The sequence below is a fragment of the Lynx rufus genome, unplaced genomic scaffold, assembly GCF_022079265.1.
Source record: "Lynx rufus isolate CCGP_SWC_20201006 ecotype Redwood Valley unplaced genomic scaffold, mLynRuf1.p SCAF_13, whole genome shotgun sequence".
Classification (NCBI taxonomy): Eukaryota; Metazoa; Chordata; class Mammalia; order Carnivora; family Felidae; genus Lynx; species Lynx rufus.
In genome coordinates, this window is record NW_025814827.1 from 1,057,309 (window position 1) to 1,084,870 (window position 27,562).

At 35.4% G+C, this 27,562-nt stretch overlaps 1 protein-coding gene across 5 annotated transcripts in view; it reads right to left on the reverse strand.

The window, feature by feature from the left end:
• Window positions 1-27,562, reverse strand: part of SCAPER (S-phase cyclin A associated protein in the ER) — a 508,319-nt gene that overhangs the window by 387,986 nt on the left and 92,771 nt on the right. For all 5 annotated transcript variants that reach the window (XM_047074743.1, XM_047074740.1, XM_047074744.1 and 2 more), the window contains 2 exons: window positions 25,589-25,705; window positions 23,308-23,468 (listed from right to left, as the gene is read on the reverse strand). In XM_047074743.1, the coding sequence (XP_046930699.1) occupies window positions 23,308-23,468; window positions 25,589-25,705 (278 nt within the window). The remainder of the gene's footprint in view (window positions 1-23,307; window positions 23,469-25,588; window positions 25,706-27,562) is intronic.

Consider the following 27,562-nt stretch of genomic DNA (forward strand, 5'->3'; position numbering starts at 1 on the left):
TTTTTCAAATATATACAGAACATTCAGTATCACAGACCATATTCATTCTATAAAATAAAGTTTAATGAACCAATTCTATAAGAAACACAAACTATAAAACTCAACCAAAATGAAAACAGACTATCTGAATAGTCTCATGATTATTAAAGAATTCAATTTGTACTTTTTAAAAGTTCCCCACTCAAAACCTCCAGGCCCAGATGGTTTCTCTGGCAAATCCTATGCAACACTTTTAAAAGGATTTAAAAATTGTACACAACTATTCCAGAAAATAGGAGAGGAGAGAACACCTCCCAAGGTAAAACTGGCCTTGGTACAAAAACACACAAAGACAGTACATAAAAATGAAACTAAATAACAGTATTTCTCATGAATTTAGATATAAAAATCTTCAACAAAATATCAGCATATCAAATCCAGCAATGTATAAAAAGAATTACAAACCATGACCAAGTAGAATTAATTACAAGTATGCAAACCTGGTTCAACATTCAAAAAAAATCAACGTAATTCACTACTGTACACTGACTATACAAGTAAAATCATATGATCCTATCAACTGATGCAGAAAAAGTATTTCACAAAATCCAATATCCATTCTTGAGAAAAATTTATTAAGCTATAATATAGGGGAACTTACTCAACTCAATAAAAAGCATCGACAAAAAACCTATAGCTAACATATACTCAATGGTGCAAGAATGAATGAATAATTTTCCCCATGATCTAGAACAAGAAAAGGATGTTTCCTCTCACCATCCTTCTTCAACATAGTACCGGAAGTCCTAGACAGTGCAAAAAGGCATGGGATGTGGGGATGGGGGGAAGGAAAAGAAGAAATAAAACTGTCCCCATTTTCAGATGACATGATTGTCTACATAGAATATCCCAAGGAATTACATAAAAATTCCAGAATTATTACATAAATTCAGTAATGTTGTAGGATACAAGTCAATGCACAAATGCACTGCATTTATACAGACTAACAGTGAACATGTGAAAACAAATTTGAAACAATTTATGATTACACTAAAGAAAATAAAATATTTAGTAATAAGTCTAAGAAAAAAGGTACAGAATATGTATCCTAAAAACTACAAAAGGCTGATTAAAAAAAGAGAAGACCTAATAAATTGAAAGACATACCATGTTCATTAAAAAATGATTACAAAATCCAGCATCAAAGTGTCAATTCTCTCTAAAATGATCAACAGCATAATGCAATTTCTATCAAAATACCAGTAACATTTTTTTGAACATTAGAAAAGCTTACTCTAAAATTTATATAGAAAGACATAAAACCTAAAAGAGCTAAAAACAATTTTCTTTAAAAAAGAATAAATTAAAAGTAATCACTCTATTCAATGTTTTAAGGCTTACCACAGAGTGAGATTAATCAAGAAAGTACAGTATGGGTGGAACAACAGACACACAGATCAATGAAATAGACTACTTTAAAACCCAGAAATACACCCACACAAATATGCCCAACTGATTTTTGATAAAATTTCAAGAGAAATTCCAACAAATGGTGGTAGTAACCAGACATCCAAGGCAAAAAAGTAAACCTCCATCTAAAACTCACACCTCACCCAAAAATTCAGTCAAAAAGTATCACTAATTTAAGATGTAAAACTATAAAACCTAGGAAGAAAAAAAAACCAAGAAATCTTTCGAACATATGGCTAGACAATGAGTTCTTACACTTGACACCAAAAGTATGATCCATAGGAAACCCTCACAAACCTCATCAAAATTGAAAAATTTTCCCCTGCAAAAGACTCTATGAAGACAATGAAAAGATAAACAACAGACTTGTAGGAAATACCCAATGATGTCTAGAATATATAAAGAACTCTGAAAATTCAACAGTAGTATTACAGACAATCCAACTAGAAAATGGGCAAAAGATGTGAAGAAACACTACAATGAAGGGTATATACAATTGGCAAAGAAGTAAACAAAAGACATTCAACATCATTAGCCACTAGTGAAATGCAAATTAAAAACCACAATGAGATATCACTCTATACCTATCAGAATGGTTATATACAATATAATCACAGTATTACATACTAATAATGGATGGGGAGATGCAGGGTTAGAAGGGTGTTAAGTAAAGGATATGAGGTTTCTTTTTTATCTTTCCAGTTGTACTGAGATATAACTGACATATAACATCGTATTAGTTCAAGGTGTACAACATATTGTTTGATATATGCATATATCAGGAAAGGATTACCAAAGTAAGTTTAGTCAATATACAACACTTCACACAGTTAACAAATGTTTTTTCTTGAGATAAGAACTTCTAAGATTTACTCTCTTAGCAACATTCAAATATATATACACCACATATTCTTTATCCACTCATTGACCAATAGACACTTAAGTTGTTTCTATGTTTTGGCTATTGTAAATAATGTTGCTACGAACAAGAAGCAGGTATGTTAGTATTTTCATTTCTTTTGGATACACACCCAGAGGTGGGATTGCAGGATCATATGGCAATTCTATTTTAATTTTCTGAAGAATCTCCATACTGTTTTCCATAGTGGCTATACCAATTTACATCCCCATCAACACTGTACAAAGGTTCCCTTTCCTCCACATTCTCTCCAACATTTGTTATCTATTTGATGACAACCATTCTGACAGATGTAAGGTCTTATCTCATTGTGGTTTTGATTATTTGCCTTTCCCTAATGATTAATGATGTTGAGCACTTTTTCAGGTACCTGAGGCTAGTTGGATACTTTTTTGGAAAAGTGTCTATTCAGAACCTCTGCCAATTTTTTAACTACATTGTTTGTTTTCTGCCAAAGAGTTGTATGAGTTCTTTATATATTTTGGATATTAACCCCCAATCCAATACATGATTTACAAGTATTTTCTCCCATTCTATAGGTTACCTCCTCATTTTGTTGATGGTTTCCTTTGCTGTACAGAACTCTGTAGTTTGATGTAGTCCCACTTGTTTTTTGCTTTTGTTGCTTTTCTTTGGTGTCAAATCCAAAAAATCATTGCCAAGACATATATTTTTGAGGTGATGAAAATGTTCTATCATTGACTGTGATTATGGTACTATGTATGTGTTAATATACTAACAATAGATGAATTATAAATAGATGAATTGAATGGTATGAATTTTATCTTAACAAATTTGGAATAAGAATTAAAAGCAAAAAATTTAATAGGAAAAAGTAAGCTGATTTCTCAGACTTATTTCTGTAAAACTAAAAACTTACATCACTATGAAAACTACATTTTTTATGAGTATCAAGACCATACCACCAAATGATTCACTAAAGGAAAGGAATATTATTTCAAGGGAAAAAAAATACTTACAAAATACTGGTTCTTATAACTGGGAATAACTCATTATCCTATTTTTTTAAATACAATGACTGTTGGGATACCTGGATGACTCGGTCAGTTGAGTGTCTGACTCTTGGTTTTGGCTCAGGTCATGATCTCATGGTTCACGGGTCCAAGCCCCACGTCAAGCTCCACACTGACAGTGCAGAGCCTCCTTGGGATTCTCTCTCTCTTTGCCTCTCTTGGCCCCTCCCTGTGCTCACCTCTCTCTCAAAATAAATAAACATTAAAAAAATTTTAATAAAATGCAGTGACTTTATTAGTACTGTATATTTTAAAATAAAAAGAAAAAAAGACCTATAACTTTTTCTTTCAAAGGTCTACACTTTGAAATCTCTAAGGGAAAACTACATTTAAATTTGTCTTATGTTTTTTTAACTTTTTATCATGAAGATTTTAAAATACACAATATAGGGGCGCCTGGGTGGCGCAGTCGGTTGGGCGCCTGACTTCAGCCAGGTCACGATCTCGCGGTCCGTGAGTTCGAGCCCCGCGTCGGGCTCTGGGCTGATGGCTCAGAGCCTGGAGCCTGTTTCCGATTCTGTGTCTCCCTCTCTCTCTGACCCTCCCCCATTCATGCTCTGTCTCTCTCTGTCCCAAAAATAAATAAACGTTGAAAAAAAATTTTTTTTTAAAATTTAAAAAAAATAATAAAATACACAATATAGATAAAATAGTATTATGAACCCCATGTTACAATTATCCAGCTTCAATAATTATCAGTATTCTGCCACTCTTATTTCATCTAGTTCCCCTTCCCTATTGTTTCTTCTGAAAGATTTTAAAACAAATCCTATACATCATTATCATTTCTCCTGCAAATATTCAGTATGTGTCTTTAAAAGGACTTTTTAAGAAATGTAACAATATCATTATGGTAAACAACAAAATATTATTAATTAAAATTAAATTAAATTAAAATTAAATCATATCCTACCCAATCTGAGATCAATTTTCTTCCATATTTAACTTTCAAAAATTTCTCATTACATTTGTCTTTTAAATATATATATATGTGTATATACATATACGTATATATATATAAATTAAAAATATATATAATCAACCTAATAAAAATCACACATACCAAAATTAAGTTTAATAAAAGAGTTTAGTTTCCAGTTAATTTAACAGGCTCACCCTTAGAAGCAGTATGATTAATAACTTCACTTTTTAAAGGAAAGAAAAACACTCCTCTTTCAAAGTTTCCTTATAGAAATACTGCTTAACACTTGGACCTACTCCACAACCAGTATTATGGCCAACACAAACACTGTCATGTAATTAAAAAAAAAAAGCAAAATGATTGAAGCAAGTCAAAGAGGAGTATATCAAAATAGAAACTATAACATAGGTCTCTTAGACTCTCAGAAATTAGCTATGAACAAATTACCTTCTTAAGGAACTTTCAATAAAAACTATATTGAAAAACCATTCCCATAATAAAGAATGCTTATTGAAAATATCAAATTATGTAATTAAACTGTCAGAGAGTGTCTAAACATTCAGAATAATCTTAGAAGTACACAAAATTTAAAACTGTATTTCATTATCATAGTTCTTACACCCAAGAACTTGTACATTTTTTTTTAATTTTTTTTTCCAACATTTATTTACCTTTGGGACAGAGAGAGACAGAGCATGAACGGTGGAGGGGCAGAGAGAGAGGGAGACACAGAATCAGAAACAGGCTCTAGGCTCTGAGCCATCAGCCCAGAGCCCGACGCGGGGCTCGGACCGCGAGATCGTGACCTGGCTGAAGTCGGACGCTTAACCGACTGCGCCACCCAGGCACCCCAAGAACTTGTACATTTTTAAAAATTTTATAAATGTCATTAATAAAGTAGCACTAAATACAAATTAATATAACCAATAATTGAAAAGCACCAGATTTATTCCCATCTGACTGATGTGTTATCATTTTTATCACTATATTTAATTCACTAACATTTTGTTTATAATTTTTATATCAGTGTTTAAGAGAAAATGTTCTATTTTATAATATCCTTGCTAGGTTTTGACATTCAGGTTATGCTGGCATCATAAAACAAGCTCCATTTTTTCATTTTCAGTAAGAGTTTCTATGTGATTACTGTCATTTTTACCTTAAACATTTGGAAGAATTCATAGGTGAAGCCATCTTGACCAGGGATTTTCTTTGCAAAAAAATGTTTAATTATAGACTCACATTTAAAAAAAAATTACTAAGTTCCTTCATGTTTTTCTAATTCTTGCCATGTAAGTTTGCTTACATAGTGTTTTTCAAGAAATTTGTCAATTTCTTCTAAGTTTGTAAATTTAGTATATAATATTGTTCATCATATCCTATTATCTTCTTAATATCCATGGGATTTCTACCAATAATCTTATGTAATACCTTGGTATTATGCTTTGTCTCCTCTTTTTTTATCAGTATTAGAAATTTTGTTAGTCTATATGAAAGATTATCTTTTGGCTCTCTTGATTTTCTCAGTTATCACCTATATCTTTTCCTTTCTTTTTATGTTCCTTGGATTTAACCTGTTCTTTTCTAACTTCTGGAGACAGGCAAAAAATGTGGATTTTAGGTTTTCTTCTTTTCTAACATATGCAATTGAGGCTAGAAATTTTTCTCAGAGCACAGCATTAACCTTAAACCCATAAGATTTTAAATATGCATTTTCATTTTCTAATTTTCATAGTGATTTCTTCTCTGACTCATGGATTATTCAGAAATATATTCCAAAATTTCAAAAATCTGAGATTTATATGGCTATCCTTTTACTTCTTTAAATCTAAATTCAAGTAGTTAACATATAGTGTAGTATTGGTTTCAAGAGGATAATTTAGTGATTCATCACTTACATATAACACCGAGCGCTCATCCCAATAAGTGCCTTCCTTAATGCCCATCACCCATTTAGCCCATCCCCCCTACCCATCTCCCCTCCAGCAACCCTTGGTTTGTTCTCTATATTTAAGTCTCTTATGATTTGCTTCCCTCTCTGTTTTTATCTTACTTCATTTTTTTCTTCCCCTCCCCTATGTTAATCTGTTTTGTTTCTTAAATTCCATATGAGTAAAATCATAGGTCTTTCTCTAATTTATTTCACTTACTGTAATACACTTTAGTTCCATATATGTTGTTGCAAATGGCAAGATTTCATTTTTTTTGATAGCTGAGTAATATTCCGTTGTGTATATATACCACATATTTTTTATCCATCCATCAGTCACTGGACATGTGGACTCTTTCCATAATTTGGCTACTGTTGGTAGTGCTGCTATAAACATTGGGGTGCATGTGCCCCTTCAAAGCGGCATTTTTGTATCCTTTGGATAAATTCCTAGTAGTTCAATTGCTTGGGTTGTATGGTAGTTCTATCTTTAACTTTCTGAGGAAATGCCATACTGTTTTCCAGAGTAGCTAAACCAGTTTTCATTCCCACAAACAGTGCAAAAGTGTTCCCCTTTCCCTGCCTCTTCCCCAACATCTATTGTTTCCTGAGTTGTTAACTTTAGCCATTCTGACAAGTGTATTTCATTGATGATGAGTGATGTTGAGCATCTTTGCATGTGTCTGTTAGCCATCTGGATGGCTTCTTTGGAAAAGTGTCATTCATGTCTTTTGCCCATTTCTTCACTGGATTATTTATTTTTTTGGGTGTTGAGTTTGATAAGTTCTGTATAGATTTTGGATACTAACCCTTTATCTGATATGTCATTTGCAAATCTCTTCTCCCATTCCATCAGTTGTATTTTAGTTTTATTGATTGTTTCCTTCAATGTGTAGAAGTCTTTTATTGATGAGGTCCCAGTAGTTCATGTTTGCTTTTGTTTCCCTGGATTCAGAAAACATGTCAAATAAGTTGCTGTGGCCAAAGTCAAAGAGATTGTTGCTTGTTTTCTCCTCTAGGATTTTGATGGTTTCCTGTCTTACATATAGGTCTTTCATTCATTTTGAGTTTAACTTTGTGTATGGTATAAGAAAGTGGTCCAGTTTCATTCTTCTGCAATTTGCTGTCCAGCTTTCCCAACACCATTTGTTGAAGTACATGGCTATCTTTTTTAATTGATTTCTAACATAATTCCGCTGTGTTCAACAAGACAAAAAGAGTTCAATCATCTGAATTTTTGAAATCTGTTTAATGGCTTTGCATGTGTCAATTTTGGTAAATGTTCCATGTGTGTTTGGATCTTTATTTGGACTTACAAGTTACTACCAGGACAAAGTAGCCTACATCAAAATTAATCCTCTTCGTGCCAAACACAACTATGAAAGCTAGACAAACTATATAACTGAACCATTTAAAGGCACTGGAAAGCAACCAAAGTAGGCAAGATTTTAAGGAACTACAATTCTTGAGGAAAGAGAAGGACAACATGAGATCACATTCACCCTAGAATTTTTCCCTGAAGACATTTCAAATTCACAGTACAGGGGAAGTGAGTCCTAGCAGAAACCAGCAGTCCTGTCTGGCTGAAACAGATAATGGAATTCAGTGAGTCTAAAACAACTGAGACCTTAAGGGCAAAAATCTTAGAGAGGGAGGAACTGCAAGAAAATGAGCCCAAAAAACCTGCATTTAATCTTCCCTTTAGAAGTCTGACAGCTACTAAGCTTTGCATATACAAGGCAAGGTTCCAAGACACCCAGCAAAAAGCAGCAGCTGGGATGCTAATGAGCTAAGCAGATATTATAGCAACTGTGGAGTGCTGAGGAATTCGGGAATGTAGTAGCCTTGGCAAACACCCCAGATTTTCAGGTAAGACCCCAAAAGGAATAAGGACAAAACTGAAACACATCAACTTTAATAAAACCTCAAACCAAACCTTAAAGGATTATGGTGAACTGCTTATACTCTATCTTCTTGCCAGAAGAAAAAAACAACAGCATTTTTGAAAGGAGCCTCTATAATTTTAAATATACCATGTTAAACATTCACTTAAATATTATGAGGAATCAAAACAAGGGTCAAATGACTGAAAACTCCCCCAAAATATTTTTAAGGTAACATAGCCACAGGTAGTTCAGGTATTTTACTTTTCAGACTCAGACTTTTCAGAATAGCTATTATTAATATATTTAAGAAAATATGGGTTAGACACACAGAACAGAGGATCGGTAAAATGTTTCTACGTTGATGCATCAAAAGGAAATAAAATGGAAAAGAATAGCATTATTTGTTAGACATATCAATTATATCAAGTTCATTAATCATATTGTTTAGATATTGTATATCTTGATTGATTTTTGTCTTCTTGTACTATCAGTCATTGAGACAGTTGTGTTAAAATTTCCAAGTATGAGTCTAGATTCTTCCATTTTTCTTTCAATTCTGTCAGTTTTGCTTTATATGTTTTAAAGATATGTTACATATAAATTTAGAATTATTTTCCCATTCTGTTAAAATAATCTTTTAATAATGAAAAAAGATTTCTCTTTAAAATGTTTCTTGGCTACTGTATACATTTTGTCTGATACTAAAGCAATGCCACCTTTGATCTGAATGCTATATTCATAGACTATCTTTTCCCCCTTTTTCTTCTGACTTTTCTATCTTCATACTGAAAGTATATCCCTTTAAGCAGATACAGTTGGGCTTTATGTTTAATGCAATTGTAATCTTTGTTCTTAAATTTTAATATTTAGACCATTTACCTTTAATGTAAGAATGGATATATTTGCATTTACTTCTATCACATTATAATTTGGTTTTCATTTGTTTCATCTGTTTTATGATTTTTTTTTCCTTTGTTGGCCTCTTTTGCATTAATCACAATGGTTTTATTAGTTGAATATTCCTTTACTCTTCTCTGTGGTTTTCTTGAATTCACAAATACATCCTTGACTTATAGTATCTAACACAAGTTAGTATTTTTGTAACTTCAAAGACAATGCCAGGACCCTAGAAAATATAATCTCCATTTATTCTTCTCTTGTCTCTTGGACTATTGTCAGAAAGTCTCATCTCATATGTATTTCAAGCTTCTTAAGACATTATGTTTCACACAGTCAATACTAAATATTTAATGTACTCCACATGTTTACTCTTCTGGTGTTCTTCATTCCTTCATGCATTTCTGGGTCTGAATTTGGAATCTTTTTCCTTCAACCTACAAAAATGTCTGTAGTACTTCTTTTAGTATAATTCTACTGATTACAAATTCTCTCAATTTTTATTTGTCTTGAATTGTCTTTATTTCACCTTTACTTTTTTTGCTGGATACAGAATTCTTTCTTGTCAGTTATTTTCTTTCAGCACCTGAAAGATGTCATTCCATGGTCATCTGGCTTCCATTAGGTATCAACTTACTCTTGCTCCTTCGAAAATAGAGTTAACCTTTGGACAACATTAGTTTAAACTGTGTGGGTCTGCTTATACAAGGATTTCTTTTGAAAAATACAGTATAGTACTATGAGTTAATCTGTTCTTATGATCCTAATAACATTCCTTTTTGTAGCTTACTTTATTAGAAGAATACAGTATATAACACATATACAAAATATGTGTTCATTGACTAGTTATGTTTTAAAGCTTCTAGTCAGCAACAGGCTATGCATAGTTATGTCCTGGGGAAGACAAAGGTTATACATGGATTTTCAAGGGTAGTTCAAGGGTCAACTATAGTCTCTCTCGCGTGCTGGCTTTTTTTCTTTTCTTTTTTTCTTTTTCTTTTTTTTTTTTTTTTTTTTTGGCTCTACTTGTAAAGATTTTCTCTTTCTTTGATTTTTAGTATTTTTACTATATTACACCTAATGAGATTTGTTTTCTGTTTTTTCTGCTTGGAGTTCACAGTGCTTCTTAAATATGAGACTTGATGTCTTTCAACAGTTTGGGGAAATTCTTAGGGTTTATCTTTTCAAACATTACCTTTGCACCATTCACTCTATCCCTTCATAGACTCGATTTACAGTTGTGCCTCTTATGGGCCTCTATGAACTTTCCTATTTCGTTTTGCTACATTATTTAGCCTCAATATTTTCTACTACACTCTGAATTAATTCAACCCCAACTCTCCTAAATTTTAAATATCTTATTGATGTGTGCAAATACATCAGATGTTTTAAGAATTTCATTTGTCTTCCTGGATTCCTCTCTTCCAGAGAACTGGGACCATCACAAATCCGGATTGGTTGCTCCCTACAACTGGTACACAGCTATCACAGTGGCATCAGCACCATAGAGTATTACTTTGGCCTCTCTTCTGGGCTGGCTCCCTCCAGCACTGATTGGGTCCATGGAGGTAAAAAAAAAAAATTTTTTTTGAGATCTTGCATGAAGGAAAATATCTTTGGCCTATTTTCACATTTAACAGATAATTTGAACACAGTATTTTAGATTAGAAATCATTTTCCTTCAGGGGCGCCTGGGTGGCTCAGTAATTTGAGCATCTGACTCTTGATTTTGGCTCAGGTCATGATCTCAAGGTTTCTGGGATTGAGCCCTGCATCGGGCTCTGTGCTCACAGCATGGGGCCTGCTTGGGATTCCTTCTCTCCCTCTGTCTCTCTCTGCTCTCCCCCTGCTTGTGCTCTCTCTCTAAAAATAAATACATTAAAAAAATAGAAATCATTTTCCTTCATAATTTTGAGGACATTGTTCAATTTTCTTGTGGTTTCTAGTGATAGTTTAGCAGAAGCAATTATACTTCTACATAATTATACTATAAGAAGAAGAAACATATCCTTCTGTTAAAGTAAATTGCCTTTAATAATTTCATAATTTCCTTTCTTTCTCTCTTTTTCTAAAACTCCTGTTATTCAAATATTGGATATTCCCATTATCTATTTTTATATAAGAAGCCCAAAACCTAGGATCTTAAAACACTAACCATATAACTCTTGAGTCAGAAATCTGAGGAGTGTTCAGTGGAGGGAGGTCTCCTCTCATCTCCACATGATGTCAGCTAGAGTGGTTCAAATATGGCCAGAATGTTCATGATGGCTTCACCAACATGCCTAAATTAAAGTCTTGGTACCATGTGTTGGCTGAGATAGCTACTTCTCCTTCTCATCACCTCTTCCTCTTCACATAGTCTCTCATTATTCAATGGCCTATCCTGGGCTTCCTTACATGGCAGCTGGCTTCCACAGGAGAAAATGATAATGATAAGCGCAAGGCCTTGTACAGGCTAGGCTGGGAACTTAACCAATCACTTCAGTCACATTCTATTAATCATATGAAGTCACAGGACAAACTTAAGATTCAAGGGGAGGGGAAACAGACTCTACCACTTGACAGTGGGAGTGGCATGTATGCATAGGAATGGGAGAAATTGCTGGCACCCATATTTGCAGACAATCTACTGTAGTCCACAATCTGGCTTCAGATTTCCAAAGTCTTGTGAGACTACCAGACACTCATCCAATTACATGTCAATGTCAAGACCAATTATCTCATTATCTACACTGGTTCTGGATTTGTTCCTCAGGTGTGTTTTCTCTTGATCTGCAAACCTGGTAGTTCAGTGGGAGAGAGAAGAAGGCTTGAAGTAGATGCAAGGATGAGGCACATCTAAACACTATCTTTACAGTCTTTCACTTAATCTCCTTGTTATCAATACAGCACTCCCAACTTTTGTATCTGCCTGGTATCCCTCAGTAAGATACATCTCTTTTACGTTCTATACAGAAATAACCTCCAATGTTCTGCTGGGGTGAGGGAAATACAGTAATCCTACTACTCATAGCTGAAGGCAAGTGGGGAAAATTTGGGATGATTAACATATAATCCCTACCTTTACCCTCACTTCCAGAGATACCTGCTCTGGAATTTCCTACTCATTTGGGAGTTCTCTGAAGCAAACTGGATTGCATTACAGTTTTGCCCACTCGCTGGGTCCAGGATTCACCTAATTCACTCAAATGTCACCACTAACATTTGAAACTAGAATATGTCTTTCTACTTTCTAACTTCCAAAAATGTGTTCATTAACTCTTCTCCTATCTATTCTCCCTTAAGTCTTATTTTTAAATTCCTTTAGGGTTGCCTAGGTGGCTCAGTTGGTTATGCATCTGACTTCAGTTCAGGTCATGATCTCATGGTTCATGAGTTCAAGCCCCACGTCAGTCTCTATGCTGACAGCTCATAGCCTGAAGCCTGCTTCCAATTCTGTCTCTCTCCTTCTGCCCCACTCTCACTTGAGTTCTCTCTCTCTTTCAAAAATAAGTAAACATTAAATCTTTCTATATCATTTTAGTTGAGGTTAGGGAAAGAAAAGAGTAAATGTATGTGCTCTATCACCTTTAACAAAAATCATTTTTATAAGCTATCATTACAAATTTCAATACTATAGACTACTGCTATTATAAATTACTTAACTGGGTGTTGTATGGAAACCAATTTGTCAATAAATTTCATATATAAAAAAAAAAATAAATTACTTAAGGGACGGAGTCAAGATGGCAGAACAGCGTGGAAGTTTTTTGTGTGTCTCGCATACATGAAATACAGCCAGACCAACGTTAAACCATCGTATACACCTACAAAACTGATGTGAGGATTAACACAACAATCTGCACAACCTGAACCACAGAATTCAGCAGGTACTCAGAGGGGAGAGGTGAACGTGGGGAGAGAGAAGCCGTGGAGGGCAGGGAGGTGCTTTTGCGTGCAGAGAGAGGACGGAGATGGTGGGGAGAATATGGGAAAAGCACCCTCCCCAAAAGCACCTGGAGAGAAAGTGGAAAATTGGAAACAGGCGCAGGGACTGAACTAAAAAGGGAGAAAGGAGAAAGGAAAGGGTTTAAATTCCATTAAGACTGTAAACAGGGGAGTGCAGAGACTGCAACTCCACAGCTTGATACCTGGCGGTGCTCTGGTGGGAAGGGTGAATCCCCAGGAGCAGAGTGGGTTGAGGGAGGCTCTTGGGCCACACAGGGAGAAGCAGTTCCACTGCTGGAAGGACATTTGGTAGAAGCTGTAAGGCAACCTGGGCCCAGCAGACAGCAGAGAATGGCCACATTTGCTGGCGCTGGAATAAGGTCGTTAAGGGTGAAGCCTGGTGCCAGATGTGTGTTGTGATTTTCCATAACCCCTGAAACGTTGCTGCTACACTATCTTGCGAACTTATTCTGGGGCGGGCTAGCACCTGGCCGCAATCTCTGGGCCTCAGCAGCAGCACAGTACCCACAAACTTTCCTGGGTACAGCTGGCATTCGACCATTGCTCAGTGAGACCCTCCCACAGAGGGGAAAAACGAGTCAAAGCTGCAGTCCCTCAGAAGTAAGGGGCTGGGGAAAACAGCTGTAACTGAAACAAAACTCAGGAAAGAGGTACTACCTGGGGCTTGGTAACAGACAGTGTAAAAGAGGGGAGTAGCTAAAAGCTGAAGACAAAGGACAGGTGCACAATTGCTGACTGGAGAGAACAGAGTTCTGATACTAAAGACTGGGTAGCTGGGTGACACAATTTTCACCACTGCCACACATGGGCATATGCACCTACAAGTGCCACAACAATCCACCCCAGCAGGCTACCAGCGCCACCTAGTGGAGAACAGAGCCGTTTCACTAACCCCGCTCAACTGGGCCAAACTTGCTCATCAAGAACAGAAGTCTCACCGCCTGCTTAGTTTATGGACTATAAAGAGATTCAGAATCTAACTTCTAGGGGAAAACAAAGTAATTTCAGTCATATTTCAATCTGTTAGCAGGTCCATCTATTCAATTTTCTTTCTTTTTTACATTTCTTTATTTTTCTTGAGAAAAAGAAAAAATTCATTTTTATTTTCAATTGTTATTAAAAATATTTTTTCAATTTTTCTACTATATTTTTTACTTTTGTGTAAGTTTTTTGAAATTGTATTTTACTTGCATCATTTTATTTTAGTCTACTTCAATGTTTTCCTTTTTTCAAATTTTCAATTTCCTTTTTTTTCTTTTCTTCTTCATTTCTATTCTTTTTCTTGAATATATAAACAGAAAAAATTCATCTTTATTTTTAATTTTTATTGAAAATATTTTTAATTTTTTCCTACTATATTTTTTACTTTTGTGTAAATTTTTTCAAATTCTGGTTTACTTCCATCATTTCATTTTAGTCTGCTTCAGTGTATTCATTTTGTCAAATTTTCAAACGATTTCCTTTTTTCTTCTTCTTTCCCTTTTTTTCTCTAATCTATGAAGCCACTTTCAACACCCAGACCAAAACACACCTAGAATGTAGCATCATTTAATCGATTTTTTTGTGTGTCTGTGTTTTTAATTTTTGAATTTTAATATTTTTTCATTTTAATTTTTTTAATTTTTCTACCTCATTAATTCCTTTTCTCCCTTCAATGACGAAACAAAGGAATTCACTCCAAAAGAAAGAGCACAAAGAAATGACAGCCAGGGACTTAACTGACACATATACAAGCAAGATGTCTGAACCAGAATTTAGAATCACGATAATAAGAATACTAGCTGGAGTCGAAAATAGATTAGAATCCCTTTCTGCAGAGATAAAGGAAGTAAAAACTAGTCAGGATGAAATAAAAAATGCTAAAACTGAGCTGCAATCACGAATGGATGCTGCGGCAGCAAGGATGGATGAGGCAGAACAGAGAATCAGCAATATAGAGGACAAACTTATGGAGAATAACCAAGCAGAAAAAAGGAGGGAGATTAAGGCAAAACAGCATGATTTAAGAATTAGAGATATCAGTGACTCATTAAAAAGGAACAACCTCAGAATCATAGGGGTGCCAGAAGAGGAAGAGAGAGAAGTAGGGGTAGAAGGTTTATGTGAGCAAATCAGAGCAGAAAACTTTCCTAACCTGAAGAAAGACACAGATATCAAAATCCAAGAAGCACAGAAGACTCCCATTAGATTCAACAAAAACCGACCATCAACAAGGCATATCATAATCAAATTCACAAAATACTCAGGCAAGGAGAGAATCATCAAAGCAGCAAGGGAAAAAAAGTCCCTAACCTACAAGGGAAGACAGATCAGGTTTGCAGCAGACCTATCCACAGAAACTTGGCAAGCCAGATAGGAGTGGCAGGATATATTCAATGTGCTGAATGAGAAAAATATGCAGCCAAGAATTCTTTATCCAGCAAGGCTGTCATTCAAAATAGGAGAGATAAAAAGTATCCCAGAAAAACAAAAATTGAAGGAGTTTGTGACCACTAAACCAGCCCTGCCAGAAATGTTAAGGGGGACTCTCTGTGGGGAGAAAAGATTAAAAAAAAAATTATATATGTATACATATATATATATATATGTATATACACACACGTATATATATATATACATATATATGTTTAGACATATATACATATATGCATATGTATATATATACACATATATATGTACATATGTATATATGTATATACATACACATATATATATGTATATATGTATATACACATATATATGTGTGTGTATACATATGTGTGTATATATATATATATATATATATACACACACATATATACATATATATATAATACCAAAAGCAACAAAGATTAGAAAGGACCAGAGAACACCACCAGAAACTCCAACTATACAAGCCACATAATGGCAATAAATTCATATCTCTCAGTACTCACTCTAAACGTCAATGGACTCAATGCTCCAAACAAAAGACATAGGGTAACGAATGGATAACAAAACAAGACCCATCTATATGCTGTTTACAAGACACCCACTTTAGACCTAAAGACACCTTCATATTGAAAGTAAGGGGATGGAGAACCATCTATCATGCTAATGGTCAACAAAAGAAAGCTGGAGTAGCCACACTTACATCAGACAATCTAGACTTTAAAATAAAGACTGTATCAAGAGATTAAGAGGGGCATTATATCATAATTAAGGGGTCTATCCACCAAGAAGACCTAACAATTGTAAACATTTATGTGCCAAATGTGGGAGAACCAAAATATATAAATCAATTAATCACAAACATAAACTCAAAGATAGTAATACCATAATAGTAGGAGGCTTTAACACCCCACTCACAGCAATGGACAGATCATCTAATCAAAAAATCAACAAGAAAACAATGGGTTTGAATGACACACTGGACCAGATGGACTTAACAGATATATTTAGAACATTTCATCCTAAAGCAGCAGAATATACATTCTTCTCCAGTGCACATGGAACGTTCTCCAGAATAGACCACATCCTGGGACACAAATCAGCCCCCAGCAAGTACAAAAAGACTGAGATCATACCGTGCATATGTTCAGACCACAATGCTATGAACCTCGAATTCAACCACAAGAAAAAACTTGGAAAGGTAACAAATACTTGGAAACTGAAGAACATCCTACTAAAGAATGAATGGGCTAACAAAGAAGTTAAAGAGGAAATTTAAAAGTATATGGAAACCAATGAAAATGCTAACACCACAACCCAAAACCTCTGGGACACAGCAAGGGCAGTCATAAGAGGAAAGGATATAGCAATCCAGGTCTTCCTAAAGAAGGAAGAAAGATCTCAGATACACAACCTAACCTTACACCTTAAAGAGCTGGAAAAAGAACAGCAAATAAAACCCAAAACCAGCAGAAGACAAGAAATAATAAAGATTAGAGCAGAAATTAATGCTATCGAAACTGAAAAAACAGAACAGATCAATGAAACCAGAAGCTGGTTCTTTGGAAGAATTAACAAAACTGATAAACCACTAGCCAGTTTGATCAAAAAGAAAAAGGAAAGGACCCAAATAAATAAAATTAAGAATGAAAGAGGAGAGATCACAACACAGCAGAAATAAAAACAATAAGAGAATATTATGAGAAATTATATGCCAATAAAGTGGGCAATCTGGAAGAAATGGACAAATTCCTAGAAACATACACACTACCAAAACTAAAACAGGAAGAAATAGAAAATTTGGATAGCCCTATAACCAGTAAGGAAATCAAATCAATAATCAAAAATCTCCCAAAAAACAAGAGACCAGAGGCAGATGGCTTTCCAGGGGAATTCTACCAAACATTTAATGAAGAATTAACACCTATTCTCTTGAAGCTGTTCCAAAAAACAGAAATGGAAGGAAAATTTCCAAACTCTATGAAGCCAGCATTACCTTGATTCCAAAACCAGAGACCCCACTAAAAAGGAGAACTACAGACCAATTTCCCTGATGAACATGGATGCAAAAATCCTCAACAAGATATTAACCAAGTGGATCCAACAATACATCAAAAAAATTATTCACCATGACCAAATGGGATTTATACCCGGGATGCAGGGCTGCTTCAATATCCGCAAAACAATTAACGTGATTCGTCACATCAATAAAAGAAAGGACAAGAACCATATGATCCTCTCAAGAGATGCACAGAAAACAATTTGACAAAATACAGCATCCTTTCTTGATAAAAACCCTCAAGAAAGTAGGGATAGAAGGATCATACCTCGAGATCTTAAAAGCCACATATGAACAACCCAACACTAATATCATCCTCAATGGGGAAAAACTGAGAGCTTTCCCCCTAAGGTCAGGAACAAGACAGGGATGTCCACTCTCGCCACTGTTATTCAACATAGTATTGGAAGCCTTAGCCTCTGTAAGCAGACAACACAAAGAAATAAAAGGCATCCAAATCGGCCAGGAGGAGGTCAAACATTTGCTCTTCGCAGATGACATGATACTCTATATAGAAAACCCTGAAGATTCCACAAAAAAAAAAACCCTGCTTGAACTGATTCATGAATTCAGTAAAGTTGCAGGATATAAAATCAATGCACAGAAATCAGTTGCATTCCCATACACCAACAATAAAGTGACAGAAAGAGACATCAGGGAATTGATCCCATTTACAGTTGCACCAAAAACCATAAAATACCTAGGAATAAATCTAACCAAAGAGGTGAAAAATCTACACACTGAAAACTATACAAAGCTTATGAAAGAAATTGGAGAAGACACAAAAAAATGGAAAAAGATTCCATGCTCCTGGATAGGAAGAACAAATATTGTTAAAATGTCAATACTACCCAAAGCAATCTACATATTCAATGCAATCCCTATCAAAATAACACCAGCATTCTTCACAGAGCTAGAACAAATAATCCTAAAATTTTTATGGAACCAGAAAAGACCCCGAATAGCCAAAGCAATCTTGAAAAAGAAAACCAAAGCAGCAGGCATCACAAACCCGGACTTCAAGCTATATTACAAAGCTGTAATCATTAAGACAGTATGGTACTGGCACAAGAACAGACACTCAGATCAATGGAACAGAAGAGAGAACCCAGAAATGGACCCACAAACGTATAGCCAACTAGTCTTTGACAAAGCAGGAAAGAATATTCAATGGAATAAAGACAGTCTCTTCAGCAACTGGTGCTGGGAAAACTGGATAGCGACATGCAGAAGAATGAACCTGGACCACTTTCTTACACCATACACAAAAATAAACTCAAAATGAACAAAAGACCTAAATGTAAGACAGGAAGCCATCAAAATCCTTGAGGAGGAAGCAGGCAAAAACCTCTTTGATCTTGCCCGCAGCAACTTCTTACTCAACACGTCTCCAGTGGCAAGGGAAACAAAAGCAAAAATGAACTACTGGGACCTCATCAAAATAAAAAGCTTCTGCACAGCAAAGGAAGCAATCAGCAAAACTAAAAGGCAACCAACAGAATGGGAGAAGATAGCTTCAAATGACATATCAGATAAAGGGTTAGTATCCAAAATCTATAAAGAGCTTATCAAACTCAACACCCAAAAAACAAATAATCCAGTGAAGAAATGGGCAAAAGACGTGAATAGACACTTCTCCAAAGAAGACATCCAGATGGCCAACTGACACATGAAAAAATGCTCAACATCACTCATCATCAGGGAAATACAAATCTAAACCACAATAAGATACCACCTCACACCTGTCAAAATGGCTCACATTAACAACTCAGGTAACAACAGATGTTGGTGAGGATGCAGAGAAAGAGGATCTCTTTTGCATTGTTGGTGGGAATGCAAGCTGGTGCAGCCACTCTGGAAAACAATATGGAGGTTCCTCAAAAAACTAAAAATAGAACTACCCTATGACCCAGCAATTGCACTACTAGGCATTTATCCAAGGGATATAGGTGTGCTGTTTCGAAGAGACACATGCACCCCCAAGTTTATAGCAGCACTATCAACAATAGCCAAAGTATGGAAAGAGCCCAAATGTTCATCAATGGATGAATGGACAAAGAAGATGTGGTGTATATATATTCAATGGAATATTACTCGGCAATCAAAAAGAATGAAATCTTGCCATTTGCAGTTACGTGGATGGAACTGGAGGGTATTATGCTAAGTGAAATTAGAGAAAGACAAAAATCATGACTTCATTCATATGAGGACTTTAAGAGACAAAACAGATGAACATAAGGGAAGGGAAACAAAAATGATATAAAAACAGGGAGAGGGACAAAACATAAGAGACTCACAAATATGGAGAATAAACAGAAGGTTACTGGAGGGGTTGTGGGAGGGGGGATAGGCTAAATGGGCAAGGGGCATTAAGGAATCTACTCCTGAAATCATTGTTGCACTACATGCTAACTAATTTGGATGTAAATTTAAAAAAATAAAATTATTCTGTTGAGAAAAATAAAATAAAATAAAATAAAATAAAATAAAATAAAATAAAATAAAATAACCAAAAAAAAAATAATTCTCAAATCTCAATAAGAAAAAGACAACCCATTAAAAAACAGTGACTTGCACAGATGTTTCACCAAATAAGACATTTAAAATGGTAAACACATGAAAAGAAAAAAAATTATATCCACCATAATTCACTTTCATAAAAGTGCATCAAAACCCCAAACCCCGAGACCAAAGTAGTCAAAAACAAAATTTGCTTATATATGAACATGGATACTTTAAGCCTAGTTATAATCAAGATCTTTCATTTCATCCCAACCAAATGAGTCACACTTATATTTATGAGAGTAATCTGAGAGTAATGCTTTAAACAAAACCATCATATATGCCAATATCATGATTCTTTTAAGATATTTTTTCCAATTATGATGCAACACATTTTTCTCAGACTCTTTCACAATACAAAAACTAAACTTGATGATCCCACATTTTCCTACCTTCTCCTAGAAGAAAGAACTCATGACTACTCTCAATTTTCTACTACTACTACAACCATTACTACTACTCAGTCTGTATAGAGAAACCAAAGGCAACATAATGGGTAAGAGTAAGAATTATTATTTGAAATAGGTCAACACACCTTACTGAGACAAAAATGGAAAAAAGAATATCCATAATGCAAAGGTGGCAATGCCTTGCTATGTCCAATAAAATATTTCTTTCTGAACCAAGAAGCTCCAAAGGGATCTTTCACTAAAGAAAGGAGAAAGCAGTATTCTGAAGTTACTCCTTAACTTATAACACAAATTCACGATTACTTAGTTTTATTCTAAAATCCAAGCCTCTATAGATATACAAAAACTTCACTCGAGGTTGGGGGAGGGGCAGCCCAGGCACAAGTATGTCCCTGGGCCCAATGGCCTCGTGGCTGCCCTGAAGTAGCAGATAGAGTGGGAGGACCCGGTGGAGCCATCGGCAACAGCCTGGTAGACGTAGACCTAGGGCACCTGCCTTGCCAAGGGGTTGGCTGGAGAAATCCACCACCCTGAGCCTCTGGCCCGCGTGCCTAAGGTGAGAGCATGGCCTAGAGATTGCCCACTGGCTCCTCTCTTCTCCCCTCAGCCTCTCCACATACCCGGGGTTAAAGGCAGTCAAGACAAGGCTCCAAGAGCAATGGTTTGATCTCCCACTCCTAGTGATGAATTCATCTTAGTAGTTTTAGAACAGGCCTTCCTTATGGTTTGTACTTAAAGGTTAAGGACAGTTAAAGAGAGAAATTACAGCTCACCTACTGTCAGCTTGACAGCATAATTTTTAGAAATCACAAATGAACCATGGGTTATTTCTTAAGATTGGGCCATGAAAAACCACTTGGATGCTGCATAGCCATGTGCACACCTGAACATGAAAATGATCTTCTTCCATTTCAAGGAGATCTCCCTCTTCAACCAAATCAACAGAAGTGGCTTGAAGGAGCAGAAGGGACCCCCTGTCTGACCAAACTCAGCCAAACTGAATCTTTTTCAGACAGGAGTAAAGCAGTACAAGAGTGGCCTGATCACCACTTTCTGCTCACTCTACCACTGAGCAGCTCCTTCCAGGACTGCCACCTATATGCAGGTTATGCCCTGCATAAGGGCACCAGGCTGAGACAGTGAGAGCTGAAATCCTGCCAGGCTCTACTCACCAAGCCAAGTTTATGGGTGTATGACTGTATCCACTCAGACTCCCTTTTCTAAACTGTACCAAGGCATCCTGTATGGGCTAGGGGCAGTTCTGACCATTCCACTACCATATCCAAGTCCTACCCAGGATTATATTCCTTACCTCAGATGGATTTAAGGTTCTGATGAACAGATTAGGTTTATTATACAGATGAAATATTTGACCAAAAATAAAATTAATTTCATAGGTAAAGCTCAAAATATTACTATTGGTATAATTTATATGTGTGTATATATATAGTTATGTGGATATACATTTCTATATATCAGAAGTTTAGCACAACTTAGTAAATGTTTAAAATTAAAAAAAAATTCATTCTTGATGTCTAAATAAAAAGGCTTTATGAAGGAAGATCTTTTTTTTTTTACATTAAACAACCAGCTTTTATTTTTTATGTTCTAAGTTCAGACTACTTTCAGTTAAAAGAGACAAGATAATGTTTGTGTTCCAAAAGAGATTCCAGTTAGATCTGATATGTTTCTCATTTTCATTACTTCTCTTTCTGATTAATAAGAATCTCAATCCCAGGGGCCCCTGGGTGGCTCAGTTGGTTAACTGTCTGACTTTTGATCACGGCTCAGGTCACAATCTCCCGGTTAGTGAAATCAAGCCCTGAATCGGGTTCTCACTGATGGCATGAAGCCTGCTTGGGATTCTCTTTCTCCCTCTCTCTCTACTCCTTCCCCTTGTGAGCGTACATGTATTCTCACTCTCTCTCTCTCAAAATAAATAAATAAAAACTTTAAAAGTAAACAGACATCTTACTCCCTAGTCCCCAGTCATCCCTCATGGTGCCTATCCTCCCCATTGTATCAACATTGATCTTCCCAAATCAAGGTTGACTCTAGTTTCTTCTTAAAATACCTTCCCATGACCTCTGCTTCTGCATTGTATACTCTAGGTTTTGTATGATAAAGTACAAACACCACTTTTGTCAAAGTCCATGAAGGAAATTCTTATGGGATAAACAGGTCCTTGGAATAACAGTCCTTACATTTATTTGTGCCCCTTAATTATTCTGATGGCATAGAAAACAAATGTGTAAGCAAAGATAAGAATATCATTTTTAGTACCAAAACAGTATTCAAATATTAATGAAATGAAGTAGTGACACAAAAAGAGTATACTGCCTAGGGAATGAACTAGTAGTCATTTTTTTTCTATTTAAGTCAAAAGAGTTATAAAGGATCTTACAAATGAATTAACAAAAGAATCACTCTCTTTTGGGGTGCCTGAGTGGCTCAGTCAGTTAAGTGTCCAACTTCAGCTCAGGTCATGATCTCATGGCTCGTAAGTTGGAGCTCCACATCAAGCTCTGTGCTGACAGCTCAGAGCCTGGAGCGTGCTTCGGATTCTGTGTCTCCCTCTCTCTCTGCCCTTGCCCCACTCGCACTCAGTCTCTCTCTCTTTCCCTCAAAAATAAACATTAAAAAAAAATTTTTTTTTAAAGAATCACCCTCCTTCAAGTTTACACAGAGCAAACCTGAGATTAGAATGATCTGCAAAAGATTATTTTATTATTTTAAGATTATTTCAAGGCAAATTAATATCACATAAATGATACAAAAGGTAAATATGCAATACTATTAGCACCAGTTTTAAATAAAATAAGTAAAATTCCATAGCCTTCCACCTGTCTACCACATAAAAAGGTTGATTCAATGTCACTTGCCATTTTTGCGGGAAGTCTTCTGCACTGTTATTGGTGGACAAGACTGGGCAGGTGATACATCTGAAGAAGCAGGGGAGCCTGTGTGATGAGCCTTTACCTTGTCAGCCCAACTGACACCTGTGGGAGCCAGACGGGGAGCAGCTACTGTGCCAGGTGAACCCCTATGGAGAAAATTCTGCATTATTAAATCAAATATAAAAGTTAAAACTTTTTAAACTTTAAATACATACTTAATATTATTCTGGTCTCTTTTATTTATTTCTGATTTTTGTTATTTCCTTCCTCTAGTAAATTTTGACAAAGTTTCTTCTTTTTCTAGTTCCTTGTGGTGTAATATTGCTTATTTCAACCTTTTCTCTTAACACAAACATTTGTAGCATAAATTTCGCTCTAACATCTGCTTTTGCTGCATCCCATAGGTTTTGGAATATTGGATTTTCTTTTTCTTTTGAGACATATTTTGATTTGCCATTTGATTTCTCATTTGGCCCATTGCTTGTGCAGTAGTGTGGTATTTAATATTTACATATTAAATATTTACATTATAAAAAATAAAAAATTTGAGAAAAAATTTAAAAAGTGAAAAAATATATATGATGAAATATTATGCAGTCAATAAAAAAGAAATGGAATATGCCTGATTAAAAAAAAAAAGAACCTGAAATGTTTCCAAATAAAAAAGCAATGTAGGGGACACATGGGTACTCGTCAGTTAAGCATCCAACTCTTGATATCGGCTCAGGTCATGATCTTACAGTGGTGACATTGAGCCCTGCATTGGGCTCCACACTGAGCATGGAGCCTTAAGATTCTCTCCCTCCCTCTCTCTCTGTCCCTCCCCTACTTATGTACTCTCTTTCTCCCCTATATCTGAAGAAGAAAAAAAAAAATCAGTGCAACATTTTACTCCCTACTGATTTGGCTATATAAATGTCACTATCACTATTTACGTCATGTCTATTTAAATAAATTTAACACATTTCAAAACTGTTTCTTTTTTTTAATGTTTTTTTTTTTTGAGAGAGAAAAAGAGAGCGAGCACAAGCAGGGGAGGGGCAGAGAGAGAGAGGGAGAGAGAGAATCCCAAGCAGGCTCCAGGTTCCAAGCTATCAGCACAGACCCTGACTCAGGGCTCGAACTCACAAACCACTAGATCATTACCTGAGTGAAAGCCAGGCACTTAACTGACTGAGCCACCTAGGCACCCTAAAACTGCTTGACTTTTCCCCCAAAAAGTTAAAATTTTAAATATATGCTTAATATATTTAAATTTTAATTGTGTGTGTGTGTGTGTGTGTGTGTGTGTTTGTGTGTATCCACATATACAGAGTACCATACAATAACAATTTAAGTCAAATATATTTAAAAATTTATGTTGGTCTAATACTTCATTAATTTAATATAAATATTGTATGGGAACAGGGATGATATAAAAGCTCTCATTAATTCAGTTTAAAAGAAAATTTCAGTTAAATGGGGACCTTTAAAAAATATACATATATAAGTTAAATATTTTATTTTGAAACTCTTATCTTTTAATAATATAAATGTACATTAATTTGTCAATATAATGACATAGAAGACACTATCAAAGAACATATTCAAAGTCCTGAAAGAAAAAGATTTTCAACCAAGAATTCTATGCACTACAAAACTATCCTTCTAAAACTAAAGGACAAATTAAGATAGTTTCAAAATAAAAACTGAGAAAAACTGCCCAACAAGACATACTAAAGGGGGTCCTTCAGGCCAAAATGAAAGAAAAATAGACAGTAACCTGAATCCACATTAAGATATAAAGAGCATTAACAAAAGTAACTACATAGGTAATAAATACAAAAAAATATATAAATGTCTTTTTTCTTTATAACTTTTCTATTGATTTAAAATATAACTGCATAAAATAACAATTATAAAACTGCACTGATGGGATTACAATGCATAAAGATGTAATTTCATGACAGTAACATAGCTTATGATATACATTTAGATCTTTTGTTATAAAGAAATTGCCAGTTCATGTTATGAATCATTTAGCATGAAATATGTTTATGAGTTTTAATTTTTGGATCCTATTTGAATATATTACATTTTATAAAATCTTCGAAAAGTTAAACTTTACTGGATTTTTTAAACTTTTGATTCAAACAATTTCAAACATATACACAAACATACACATGGATTTTTTTAAGTGAAATATCAGTTGCATAATACTGTATTATTCACAGAAAATAATTTACTATAATGTAAGCCTTAGTAGGCTTTTTTGAGTTTGTCTCACCCAAAATTTAAACTTCTTCGAGCATTTGATGTTACACTTATTCTATCTGTTGATGGACTTGGAATCACATGACGTCCTGGAGACATCTTCTTTACTTCCCATGCCAAAGAAGTTGGTCTGTCAATTCAAGACATACAACAGATTAAATTAACAGAGAAAAAAGAAAAATTTTCCATCTTTTTTCTGGCTGTTACTGGGTGAAAACATAATCAGGTCACAATTTTTCCTAGAGTACTGTTTACCGGCAAGTTACCATATTACCAGGAAGGAACACAGATGACACATGGTCCAGGATTTTCCACCCACTGCAGCACAGTAACATCTAAAATGGGCTTTGGGGTTACAAAGATATGAGATACACTACTTAGGTTTTAAAAGTCTCCATATACCCAGCTAAAAACACATTAAACAGACAATGGTATTAATTGAGCCTACTTACACAACTAAACTGGTGTATGATGCCCTGGAAAACTAAGTGTGTAGAACAGAGATCAAGACAGAAAAACAGAATGAGAGGGTTAAATGAAGAATACACAGGAAAATATGAAGTCTCCTTTTTTCTACACGGGAGTGGGAACATAAACATTTCCTTGCTCTTTGCTGGGAAAGCTAACTTCTTCTTCACTGTTCCCCAAACCTTGACAGAATGCACAATTTTTACTAAAATGTTTTTCTAAGGCAGCATTTTCACTATCCCTAATGCCCTCAATGGGAACCTCCATAACTCCCAGAATCTCCTTCTCTCTTACTCTGCATTCAATCTAGTGGTTGCGATTTTCTTGTCACATTAAAAACTGACATTTGTTGTTAGAAAACAAGAAAATTCAGATAAAAGATTATCCAAATAAAGTCTAAAGCTTTTGACAATTTATTGTCAAATCACCTTTCAGAAAGGTTCTAACAAATTATAACTCAGCCAGATAAAAAGTGTCCATTTCCCTTGAACCTTGTCAACAGTATCTTATTTTAGAAATGTCAATGGCTTGGGAGAGACAGCACTGCTTGCAAAGTCTAAAATAATTATTACTTGGCACTTTACAGGAAAAGTTTGCTGACTTCTGTGCTAGAGTTTCAGTATGTGACAAGTTCATTTTCTTATACAAATTTTAGTAACGGTGTTTATTTTTTAAAAATTCATTAGCAAAATATTTGTTTTTGTTTTTGAACTTATTTATTTTTATTATCACTACTAGTGAAGCTGAAATTTCTTACCACCCATTTAAATGTCTTCTTTTAGGATTTGCATGTTGGTAGCTTTTGTCATTTTTTCCAGTGGAATCTGCATCATTTTCTCCTTAATTTGAAATCATTTACTACTACTATTATTATTACTATTATGGCTACCAATCCTTTGGCACAGATGACAGAATTATTTAAATTCGAATTTTATTTTTGATTTTCTTTTATGTGGAAAGGCATATTTTATTTCTATTAAATCAAGCCTATTAGGGGCGCCTGGGTGGCTCAGTTGGTAAAGCAGCCGACTTCGGCTCAGGTCATGATCTCCTGGTGTGTGAGCTGGAGCTAAGCGACGGGCTCTGTGCTGACAGCTCAGAGCCTGGAGCCTGCTTCAGATTCTGTGTCTCCCTCTCTCTCTGACCCTCCCCCGTTCATGCTCTGTCTCTCTCTGTCTCAAAAATAAATAAACATTTAAAAAAAATCAAGCCTATTAATACTTTCCTTTGTGGTTTCTGCTTTAGTCTTACAGAATTCTTACAATCCTGAACTCCCGATGATGGCAGCATAGGAGGATGCTGGGCTCACAGCGTCCTGCTGATCGCTTAGATTCCACCCACACACCTGCCTAAATAACCCAGAAAACCACCAGAAGATTATCAAAACGGACTCTCCAGAGCCAAGCATAGACAAGAGACCCATGGAAGACGGTAGGAAGGGCGGAGAGGCGGTGCGCGCTACGCGGACTGGCAGGAGGGAGCCAAGGCGGTGGAGGGGCAGCCCTCCCAATAAGGCAGA